This window comes from Xiphophorus maculatus, chromosome 13 (assembly GCF_002775205.1).
Source record: "Xiphophorus maculatus strain JP 163 A chromosome 13, X_maculatus-5.0-male, whole genome shotgun sequence".
Lineage (NCBI taxonomy): Eukaryota > Metazoa > Chordata > Actinopteri > Cyprinodontiformes > Poeciliidae > Xiphophorus > Xiphophorus maculatus.
The window spans coordinates 27,730,908-27,743,607 of record NC_036455.1 but is presented as its reverse complement, the minus strand read 5'-3'; the positions used below and the strand labels follow the sequence as shown (position 1 = coordinate 27,743,607).

The following is a 12,700-nucleotide window of genomic DNA, read 5'->3' as shown; positions in this document are numbered from 1 at the left end:
GTATCGCGATATTTGGCAAACGATACAATTCGCTATAATTCGATGCACTTTTATGATTTTCTGAAAAGCTTTAGAAGGACGGGCTGCACAGTGGCGCAGTTGGTAGCACTGTTGCCTTGCAGCAAGAAGGTCCTGGGTTCGATTCCCGGCCAGGGTCTTTCTGCATGGAGTTTGCATGTTCTCCCTGTGCATGCGTGGGTTCTCTCCGGGTACTCCGGCTTCCTCCCACAGTCCAAAAACATGACTGTCAGGTAAATTGGTTTCTCTAAATTCTCCCTAGGTGTGAGTGTGTGTGTGCATGGTTGTTTGTCCTGTATGTCTCTGTGTTGCCCTGCGACAGACTGGCGACCTGTCCAGGGTGTACCCCGCCTCTCGCCTGGAACGTAGCTGGAGATAGGCACCAGCAACCCTCCCGACCCCATTAGGGACAAGGGTGAACAGAAAATGGATGGATGGATGGATGGATGGATGGCTTTAGAAGGACAGAATGATTTTAGTGACATTTTGTGTTCCATAGACTTGGATTTAATTAACTGAAAACTGATTAAAAGCACCAACTACACAATACCTGACTGATTGGACAGAGTCTAACAGTCTACAGCTGGACAAAATGAATCAAAGATGCAGTGAGAAAATTAGTTTCTGTCATTTAATTCATGTGCATTTGACATGAAACTCAAAGTTTCCACAGTGATCTGGGAGCTGAATGGGAAGATTATCAGCCTCTGTAAACTCTCAATATGCAAATGATTGCTTTTATGTTTTTCCTTTGGACATACTGTGGCTGCATTTTGGAGTACAAAAAAGTCTTTTGGACTATAGGAGAAAGGCCTTTCTACCTTGGCTCCCAGAGTTAGCCGTGGCTGTAAGCTGTTTACTACTAGCTGCTGGAGGCGCGGCTCTGCCTCACCCCGTAGTGATCTACTCCTTGCAGCAGCGCAGCGTCGCCATTCCCCTGTTTGGATCTCTGAGTAGCTGCCTCTCAGACTGCCAGGATCTCATTGTTCTAATAAGAATGATCGATCCGCCATCGTCACCATGGCAATCCTCACTGCGCCCAGACTGCGGCTGCGGGTTTCCCCTCTTCGTTTTCCAGCTCAAAACAGAGCGCCACTGCATGCTGCGTGTTCATTCTTTAGGTAATCCTTTATATACAGAACAGGAACCACTAAGCTAAAAGCAAATTAGGAAGTGGATGCCACAATCGCTCTGATATCCAAACTTTGCATCAATTTCGCGATCTCACTGCTTTTGCCGCTACTCCGTTTGCGCCGCTACTCCGTTCAGCTTCTCTTTCACGTTTACTTGCGCAACTTTACTTTGTTTCTTAGCAACAAAATACAGACTATGGTTATTTATTGAAGATTTGAGATTTCCAAAAACAGAGGAATCTAATGTTGCGTTTCGTTTTTTACATTTATAAGCTCATTCCCTTTCACATAACTGGAAAAGACGATTTTTGACATTTCTCTGACATTCGGAAAAACATCGTTTACTTAAATTAGCATAACTCTGGTTTTACTTGGCATATTAATACAATTTAAAAACTGGTGAGTAGTTTATAATGTGGACTTTAAGCACAAGTTGAAAGTGAGACTGGGGGAGGCGGAGTCTTGCTGCTACGCCGGCACAAACCAGATATGTTAAAAAGACTGTGTAAGCTTATGAACCCCTATGGTTTAACGCATCGATACTCGCGGATGAAAAATCGATATACCTTCTGAGGATGGAAAAAATCTATAAATATTGTAGAACTGATATAATTATACAGCCATACTTTTAACCTTTATAGGAGATTAAAAGATTTCTCAAACATGTATAAAAGAATCAAAGCAACACTCCAGGTTTGTATTTGATGAGGGAATAACATTATAACATGATGTAAAACACAAAATGTGATATAATTCTGCCCCCTTAAACATTAAAAGAGCAAAGCTATACTCTCATGTCCTCAAGGTGAAGGTCGTACCTGTGGAGGAGGCGGGAACCTCTGATATGGAGACTGTTGCTGCTGTGGTTGTTGCTGCTGTTGCTGAGGTGGTTGCTGCAGTGGGGGTGTCTGGGAGTAAGGTGACTGTTGGCTCTGCTGGCCGTGACCTGGGGGCTGCTGGGCTTGGGGGGGAGGACCTCCTAGTTGCTGCGGTGGTCCTTGCTGCTGTGGCGGGGTTTGCTGCTGGGGTGTCTGCCCTGGTCCGGTGGCTTGTTGGTAACCAGGTTGGCCCTGAGGCCCCTGCTGACTCTGGGGACCGGGACCTTGTTGCTGCTGCTGTTGAGTTTGCTGCTGCTGCTGAGGAGAGACGTATGGCGGCTGTCCTGAATGGGACTGTGGGGGCTGGCTGTAGGAAGGCTGCCCTGCAGCAGGTCCATGGGGCCCTGGGGATTGTTGGTATGGGGGCCCAGACTGGGCGTGCTGGCCCGGTGGTTGCGAAGGGTGACCCTGCTGAGAGTAGGGAGCAGCAGAGCTGCCCTGGGTCTGGCCAGAGTATGGAGGCTGCTGCTGGCCGGGGTGGGGCGGTGGGCCATGCTGGCTGTAGTAGCCCTGGTTCTGCTGGCCGTAGCCTCCTGGACCCTGCTGTCCATACGCAGACATCTAGACAGGAAACAGTTCAGGTCCAGTTAGGCTCAATAAGTGTTTAAATGCAAACTTCTAACTATTCAAACCATTTCAATACAAGATTTAAAATAAGGCGTTTAGGAGTGTACTCATAATCTATGTTACGGGTGGGCATTTATCATATCGGATAGCATTTATCGCAATTTCTCAGTATGATAAGAATTCAGATTTATCGTTGATAGGCCTGTCGCAGTGACAAATGTTTGATGACTATAAATTGTCCCAATAACTATTGGATAAACGTTAATATTGTGGGGTTTTTTGTTGTTTTTTGGGAGGGGGTTCTGTACCCCACCAGGGGGTCTTTTTGTGGGCTCTAGTGTCCCTTATTTTTTTGGAAGTAGGCTAACAGGAAAGGGGGAAGGAGAGGTGGGAAGACATGCGGCAAATGTCGCCGGGTCCGGTAGTCGAACCCGCGACGGCCGCGTTGAGGACTGAAGGCCTCCAAATGTGGGTCGCGCTAACCACTACGCCACCATGGCACGCCCTAATATTGTTGTTTTGAGACCATTTTCCACTAATAAACTGATATTGGCAAATTCGCTCTCTCATAGACCAATGAATTTTTATTTTGTAAAAACACTTAACACTGAAACTGGAAGATGTTTTAATAATATCCATAATTAAACACAACAAAAATAAATAAATAAATAAATAAAATAAAAAAAACAAAGCTCCATTTACAACCAAAACCATAAATGAAGTGGGTTGTGATATTTTCGAAAACAAAATTGACCTTCAAAAAATATGAATCATCACAATGGAAATTATCAAGGTCATTTTAAATTATGTAGGCAGATTATTTCGCCTGTAACAAAATATTATAAGTGAATTAATATGCCAGTGAAACTAGAAACTGTTCATCAATATTAAGGAATTATTGACTTAAAACAAGCTACCATGTTTTGCTGAAAAGTTACTTCTAAGTAATTTTGCATTATTTCAAGTGTACTACAATATTTGCGCTACAAACTAGACCAAAATTACTTGGTGAGATTTTGTGTTTTTGCATTCTCATTTTTAAGGTTATCTTTCGTGTATCTTGTAGTTAACTGGCTAAAATTCATTTCAGGAGGTCAAAGCTTTTGAAATCAGTGCATCTCTAAATGTTAAAACTTGGGAGATTTTGAAGGCTGTTCTATACAATGTGCGATAAAACCGAAGTTATATTAAAACAGATTTTTTGCTAAAAAGCAATTTCTGCTAAAATGGCAGAAATTCTTTTCAGTTCTTCAGCCCATTTACAGCTAATTATGTCCATAATTTTAACGTAACTTTAATTTGTTTTGTACAACTTTTTTTGTTGTACAAAACAAAAGTTAGAACAGAAGTTAAACCAACATTGATGCTAAATCAAAGTTTTTCCTAAAGAGGAATTTATACTACAAGAACAAGTTATGATTAACTTGCTAGCATAACTTCAGCTTTAGCATTACTTCCAATGTGGGAAAAAGACGCATGAACTTCAGATTCAGCATGCATTTTTTTTGTTAGCAAACCTTAGCATACCTTTAGCATACCTTTGGTTTTAGCACAAGTTCTGTTTTAGCATAAATTCTGATTTATTAAAAAATTATGATTTTAGCTTAACTTCAGTTTTAGCATAAATTCTGCTTTAGCTGATTTAACTTGCATTGTGACTTTTTTCCATTGTTGTGACATGGAAAAAATGGCATGACCCCTTCTGGGCCACCGTACATGAAAAGCATGCGTTTGTAGCCAGATGACAGGTTGTAGCAAAGCAACCTAGTTGTACAGAGTAAGGTGCTCCACATTATAGCATTGCATCATTATAACAATGCTTCTTCAGACTTTGATAGTCAGAAGCTGTTTATATGGCAGAGTGTGGAGGAAGCAACTCACAGAGGTGAGAATTGTCAAAATATTTCAAGTGTGGTGTTTTAAATTAGTCCCAGGAAAATAAAAACCGAATGTGGACTTCATCTCTTCCAACTATAAAATGAACCTTTTTATATTCTGCATTTTCATTTCATTACGCTCAAAAAGCAGGCAAGGAGAAAACTCTGACCTTGTGAGGAAACACTTGCATATAAGAAAAAGGAGAGAGAGAGAGAAAAAGAGGCTTGTCTGCTTTGTGAGATGGATGAGGGATGGTGGAACTAAACTACTCAAGGATTCAAAGAAAATAGAAGATGGTAATAAAGAATTTGCGGCGCGTTAAAACAACATCAAGTGGCTGTATTGTATCACACCGACGAAGGCAGGGAGGCTGTTTTCTTCTCTGCAGGGCACTTATCGAGTTCATGGTCAGACACCAGCCAGGCCAGTATGAGATAATCACGGCGCACAATGGGCACGAGACCACCGGCGGCGGACGTAGAAGAAAAGCCTTCGCCCGGCGGGATTCCCTGCGTGCGTTTCTCTGTTGAGACGGCTGTCTGGCTGGGAAGAGTTCAACAAGGGTCTGTTTCCTGGCTATGTGGAAGTAGCAAGTGCAAACTGGATGTTTACAGTGTTCAATTGGATGAAGGTGCTGCCCCACTGTGCCTGGCAGCACAGCGGGAATGTTCTCCAGTTTTGTTTTTTGTTTTTCATGCGTGAAATAGAGATGACTGTAAAAAAAACAGCAACAAAAAACGTAATTTCATCCTGAATTTTCAGGTGTTTTCTGGTCACTTTCAGGTTGGTCTTTACATTCATCGTATACAGGTTATAAAAAATGCTAGAGCGGAAAAATCTATCTCAAATTTATTATCATCCCAATATCAATATTTCAAAAAAAAAAAAAAAAAATAGAAATTTGCCGGCATTGCAATAAACACTGCCTTATTATTGACAATCAAGACGTTTATGCTGGTAATATCTTTGATGAGGCTTGTTGTTTATTGCGGCATAAAAATGTTTTAGAAGGTGGACAACATGTTGTGTATGTTTATATTGACTTTAGTATATTACAAGTTAGATTATTATATTTGGTATTCCCCCAAACAAATGTGTGCAGAGTTGACTCCCAGGATTTGTGGGGCTTATGGACCAGAGTCTCCCACGAAAAGACAGCATCACTCTTAAAAACACTTGGAGCTACTTATTTTAATAGTTCAAACACCAAATATACTTTAATATGTGTTAATGTTCACAGTGGAGACTGCATTAGCTAGTAACACATAAGCTAATATCTACAGTTTTTCTTAACTCCACTTTTGGGGCTTCAGCCAATCATAGCCAAGGGAAATAAATGGGGTTCCTGGATTGGCTGCTTTAAAAAAACATTCTCAATTAGCATGGACCTTACCAGAGGGGCCGCTTTTCATTGGCTGATGCCCATTCTACGTGGTCATGTGCGTGGCCATCTCACAAACACACTTAGCTTCCCGTTAGCTAAGTACAGCATAATGGCAGAACTGATACAACTTGTACACCTTGAAGCCTGTCTGCTACACAGTCTGACGTTAGCTAAACAGATCAATATGCAATGTGTCTGTATCTGATATACACTAAAGGTTTTATTTTAGCAGAAAAGGCTTTGGACTAAACTGTTACTCGTGTTAGCCACGTTAGCACCAAGTACAGCTAGTCAATCAACCATCGCTGTGTTCAGGGAAGCGCTGATTAATAATCGAGAAACAAATATCAAGCCTGGAAACTTGATATCGTAACGGACTGAACGTTATGTTTTTAACGTGATCTTTGCTTGTCTTGCGGGGCGCAGGTGGTTGCCACGGTAACAGGTGTGCTTAAACTACAAAGAGCGAGAGAGTAAAAAGGTAGGAGTGGTTCTGAGTTGATCACCTGTTCAGGTTATTTTACCTTTGCTGTGGCTCATTACAGCCGCTGTAGTTTCTAAACGTTGGACTAATTACCTCGTTGTTTGTGAGTTTACGTCATTCACAACAAACATCAAATAGAACAAACATATTTCATAACATTTTAACAAACAAATGGCTTCTACCGCGGTAATTATGTGAAATTAAATTAATTATATCCCAACTTCAGAAGATTTGCCTTTACCTTTACAGAGCTCTTTGGTTCCTCCCATCAGTCTGTAGCTTCTCATATTGAGGTCAAAGTTCAGATCTACCATAACTGACTGACACCTGCTGGCCTCAGGTTTGCAACCAGCTTGTGACTGAGAAACCAGTAACCTCCTCCCAGATGATGACATGAACTTGTTAGTTCCTCTGTCCATTTAGTAGCTGATATATTGTGAAAATTCAGTAGAAATGATGCACTAATCAGTCATGTTTATATAGAAACAACGCGCTGCGAGGTTTTGTTTGTGAGACTTGCGGTCACGTGGGTCGGTTGTGGGCGGAGCTTGGTAAGGTCCATTGCTCATAAGTATTCCAGCTTTCTGAGCTGAATTTTCTTTAGAATTTATTAAATATACTCTATGAAATTATCCATGAATCCTCCAACTTTCTACTAGTTATTTGGAGTTATGTTCCACAAAAAATGTGCAAATCCACAAATCAATTTTTATGCAAGTGGTTTTCATAAAATAGCAACCACTGTCAGCAGGAGAGGATTAAACTCTCAAACTGTATTCTGGGAATCAAATATCAAATTCTGCAAACTACGTCCATTAAATGACCCCTAATACTTTCTTTTTTTGGAGATAAAAGTTCACAGCAACTTTTTCAACATCACCTTGCCTAATCACTGGTTCCAAAAGCAGTCCGGCCACATTATGAGCACCATTTAATCTTCCTCGTTAAGTTCCAAACAAACAGCCCACACAGTTCGTAGGAATTCTTGCTACAAACCCAAGCATTAGTTTGGGCTGCACCAGAACAAATTAAATTAATTTATATTGAATTCAGACCAAATTGGGTTCTATATAATTGGATATACAGCATATATGGAGCAGTTTGTCTTGTAAAACGCTTTGAGATGACATTTGTTGAGTTTAAAATGTGCATGTATTGTACATAGAAATATAACAGATATTTGCGCTGTTTCAAAAAGATGGTTTTGGTGCAATACTGACCTGCTGCCCATACTGCATACCACCCATGGTGCCCGGTGTGCGGCTCTGCATCCCCATTGGGTACCTCTGGGGACCCGGAGCTCCGTAGCTCTGGGCTGGGTAGGAGCCTCCCTGTTGGGGTCCCGGAGCAGAGGAAGGGCCCTGCTGATGCTGGGAGTAGGGGTTAGGCCCTCCGTACGGCTGGCCCCGCATCTTCCCTACCTGGTCCATCGGGCTGGGAGGCTGGAGGACACATGAAGAAAACATGTCACTATGATGTTAGAGAGTAAAGAAAAAACTTGTTGGGGTGGATGGTGTTTACAGTCACCATCAGACTTTACAGCGTCCACTCTCACTAGGGGTGTGGCGATACAATAATCTCACGATACAATATACGATATTCTGATCACAATATGACATGTATCACGATATTTGGCAAACAATACGATTGAATGCATTTTTACAATTTCCTGAAAACTTTTAGAAAGACAGAGTGATTTTAGTGACATTTTGTGTTCCATAGACTTGGATTTAATTAACTGAAAACTGATTAAAAGCACCAACTACACAATACTTGACTCTGATTGGACAGAGGAATCTAATGTTGCGTTTCGTTTTTTACATTTATAAGCTCATTCCCTTTCACATAACCGGAAAAGACGGTTTGTGACATTTCTCTGACATTCGGAAAAACATCGTTTACTTAAATTAGCATAACTATGGTTTTACTTGGCATATTAATACAATTTAAAAACTGGTGTGTAGTTTATAATGTGCACTTTAAACACAAGTTGAAAGTGAGACTGGGGGAGGCGGAGTCTTGCTGCTACGCCGGCACAAACCAGATATGTTAAAAAGATGGTGTAAGCTTATGAACCCCTATGGTTTAACGTATCGATATTCGCGGATGAAAAATCGATATACCTTCTGAGGATGGAAAAAAATCTATAAATATTGTAGAACCGATATAATTATACAGCCCTGGCTGTCACTGTCGGTCTTTACAGCGTCTGCTGTCTTTAAAATTTTACTGTGTCTACTGTCACTATCAGACTTTGCGGTATCTACCAACACTTTAATTCTTTACAGTACACTCTGTAAAGACTCTAAAGTATACTGTAAAGTCAATATCAGTTTTTACAGAACCTACCATCAGTGTCAGAATTTACAGTGTCTCATGTCACTATCGGATTTTACAGCATCTACTGTCACTATTGGACAGTCACCATCAGATTTTACAATCATATCAATACAACAGACCCTGAAAACAAGGTTTTAAAGCCTACTTCTGGAACCATTTCCATTTCGCATTCTTAAAACTCCTCATTGACAAATACAGGCAATGGCATGACAACCAAGTGTCTTGTGAGGATCATCTCATAAACCCGTCACAGTATAATCAAACAAAAATAGAACAAAATGCCGAAGGGGAAGAAAAATGAAAAAAAAGAAAGAAAAACAAAACACAAGTGGATTTGCTTTCCCAGTAGAAAGGGGGGGAAAAAACTGGCTAAGAATGAATGAACGGGCCCACTACATCCGCCAGGAGCATTTTTCCTGCCCAGGAGATCATTGTGCCAGTGGGTGGATACTGTTACAGCAGACACGTTAGGGAGAGTTTCTGTGAAAATATTGTTAGGGAAGTGGAAGTGGTCTGCGGCGTCTGGAGTGGGGCCCGCCGACTCTCAGCTGGACCCGTGTCGGGTTGGAGCGCCGTGAAGTTTCGCAAGCCAGCGTGACTGAGCTGGATGATGCAACCTCTCATCTGTAAACAGCTGGAGCAAAGGACCATAAAGCGTGTGTACGTTTGAGGGACTTTAAAGAAATGCCTCAAAAAAAAAAAAAAAAACACACACCCCTCCTCCAGCAGTTGCAAAAGTACTAAAGACCCTTGAAGTTCTTGTGAAAATGAACCAGGAATTTGAAATCTAATGTCAGCTCATCACATCCCTGGCAGCCCCTACATGTTCCCATCAAACCCACCACAGAACCATCTGAAGCTACGAGCCACAAAGGGAGGCTTTGAAGTAGCGACACCTCTCGGCCCGCTGACCTCGGGTAGCAGACACAAAGCTTTCATTGCTTCCCACGGTTATTAATCTGTGAGTGTTTTTTTCCCCCTCCTCCTTCTCCTCTTTCTCCCCCCAAAAATACCTCTTTGCCTCGGTTGAGAGAGACAACCGCCGTTGCTATTTATAGCTGGGGGGGGTGTGGGGGTGGGAGAAGAGAGGGCAGCCTGCCGAACATGTAACAGGTCCCAGCTGCGCTGCTGTTTGAACCCGGGCCAGGCCCTGCTCTTCCTGGGCTTTCAGAAAGCAGCAGGCCTTGGCATCTTATGAATGACAGAGCAGCGACGAGAGGGGGGAATGGGAGGGGTAGAGGGGATCGCAGCAGGAGAACCTTGTGTCGGGAAACACTCTAGGTGTTGGCATAAATCAACAAGCTGTAAGTGCGGTCAACCAACATTATCCAAGATAACATATTCCACTCCACATTTTCCCTCTAGCCTGCCCCAGGCCACACTCTCCTGAGCTCCTCCAGGTTCAGGAGAATGTGTGTGTGAGTGTGTGTTCAGGAAGAGAAGGCTTGGGGTGTGTGTATATGTGTTACTATGGTCCCTGGGGTCATTACGGACCACTCTGTGGGGGGTAAAGGAGGGAGGAAGAGGTAGCAGGTCCTGCTAGGAAGTCTCCTGTGACCTCTGTTGCACTTTTAACCCCAGTCTGGAAGGAAGGACACCATAACCCCCCACCACACACACACCCCATCTGACACCATGCCAAACAATACAGCAGCTCAGCTGAGCACTGGAGAGCAGAGTGTATCTCAGGCAGGTGCACGTGTAAAACTGAGGCAACGATCGCCTCACACTCTAAAGCAACTTTTTTTTTCTTCTTAACTGAACAGAAACACACAATCAGTCTTTCGTAATGAGCTGCTTGGACAGAGGCTCCGGTGTCATTGGTAAAATGTGGCACAGAGGCACAGATCAGCCATGTAGCATCCTCTGATGCCATGTGAAAAAACAGGCAGTACGCGAACTACTTATAAAGCACAATGACAAAAAAATTGGGGAGAGGAAACAGAAAAAAAATCTGTTTCTCATTCAGACAAAACCTCTTGGAGATCACAACGGCCGTATAATTTACAAACCCTCTCCCTAAATACAACTTGGGTCGATGTTCTTCTGGCACTGAGAATATTTTTACAGCAGCTTTATGTACCTGTTGCAGTGTTGAGGCTCAGCAGGGAAAGAGTCAGACACACATCTATGGTCAGGGTTTGGAAGTTTGCATTTAAACAGGAAGGAATCGCAAACGTTATTCCCAAACACAAAATATGAGTTTAAGTCTTGTGCAGCGGAACCTTCTACGGTGTTACAGCGGGAAGCATCATAACTGCAACACATTTTGCTATTTACAAAAACTACACACCTAACTATACGTGACACAAACACAAGGTAGCTGTAAAATATAATATCGGACATCACCAATTCTGTCAAAAATAATTCACCGATATAATAGTTTTTTTATATGACAAACCACTGACAAAGATGCTTGCAGCACAGCACAACGTCAAATGTGCACTGTTTGAGTGTTGTCATTGTCTTAGACAGAGCAGATGTCATGAATAATTTTGATGTTAAACATAATACAAGTTGAAAGTGTTGCATCATTTTCAGCCTCCTTTTTAGCATTTGCATTTGGTAGCAGGCTAAATTGACAAAGATACTGCAGTATTTTGATTCCACAGTAGAGAAAGCCATATAGATTCAGTAAGTAGGTGTAGGAAAAAAATATTGGTATTGTATAGGTTATTGGCCAAATGAGTTTTAGTATATCAGCATATCAGATATTGACAAAAAATCTAATCCCTAAACCTAACAGTCAGGTTTCTGAGCTGCGGAAGGAAGCCGGAGTACCTGGGGAGAATCTATGGCACCACACGGAAAAACCCAACACTAAAATTTGAACCAATGACCTACTTTCTGCAAGTCAACCACATATATTGTGCAGCCTCGAAACAGAGACTCCGTTTTCCAATTTTTATGAAAATGAATCAGAATATGGTGAAGTGAATTTTGCCATTTGAACGCACATGTGAAACGGAGGCCGCTCTAAAAATAAGAAGATGACTATAGTGCAGGGAATTCTGGGTAAACACAACCGAAACAAACGGGAGAGATGGAGCGCTCGCCGTGTTTCATCAAAGACAAAACGAGAAATACAACCACTAAAATCTGATGCCACTCCCATTTTTGAAAATGTAACAAATCTCTCAACTTTGGTCTCCAATCCAACCGAGTCTACAGTACTGGACTGTCAGGTGAGAAATCACACTGAAGCTTTTAGCCTCAGGGTGGCGCTACAGAGGGCTAATGTATAAAACTAGGCGACCTTAAGAGTTTCTGTCCCCGGTCCTCTCTCTGCTGAACACAATGCATACCTAAGAGCTAATGTTACAACTCAATGTGCATTTACATGTATGTGGATACATATATATGCAAATATATATACAGGTATGTTGCAATAAGCAAGTCAATTAATCGTATGATAAATTAAAACAAGCTCAATAATTTCCATTTGCATGATTTATAGGTTTTTTCTTTTCTCTTTCGACCAAGAAATGGATGACTAAGTCTTCAGTCAGGCACTCTGGTCTCATCTAGTCCTATTTTGAACTTTAATTTTGTTTACAGACTTTAAAATGTATTTCATTTGTTATACTGGATATTTCAAATGTTCCGATTTGTTGGAATTTAAAGCTTGTGAGAATGTGTTATTGCATTGTTGTACTACTATCACTATACGAGGTGAAAATGGTCTCCAAGTCAACAATTTTATCGTTTATCATGATAATTTCTGGGACAACTTATCATCCAGTAAAATTTCTTATTGTAAGTGAGATGTCAAAGGGAATTTTTTTTGTTTTGATTTTAAGAGCTTTATTTTTAAAAGTCGAACATGACACCAAACATTATGCGTCTGCTTTTGATAAATAGAAGGTATATTTTCAGCTGAAATCGTCAAGCATTACAGAACAGAACAAAAATGAACATAAACTTTTGTTGATGTGAAACAACAAAAAAAAGGAATTGAAATATGAATTCTCAAAATCTCTCCTTTGCTTAGCTCATTTTAAATATTGCTTTTTGTAAA

At 41.4% G+C, this 12,700-nt stretch overlaps 1 protein-coding gene across 1 annotated transcript in view; it reads right to left on the bottom strand.

The window, feature by feature from the left end:
* LOC102236424 (AT-rich interactive domain-containing protein 1A-like) overlaps positions 1-12,700 on the bottom strand; it is a 73,112-nt gene that overhangs the window by 36,300 nt on the left and 24,112 nt on the right. Inside the window, exons 2-3 of the mRNA XM_014471466.2 lie at positions 7,563-7,784; positions 1,970-2,590 (exon numbers count right to left, since the gene is read on the bottom strand). Of these exons, the coding sequence (XP_014326952.1) occupies positions 1,970-2,590; positions 7,563-7,784 (843 nt within the window). The remainder of the gene's footprint in view (positions 1-1,969; positions 2,591-7,562; positions 7,785-12,700) is intronic.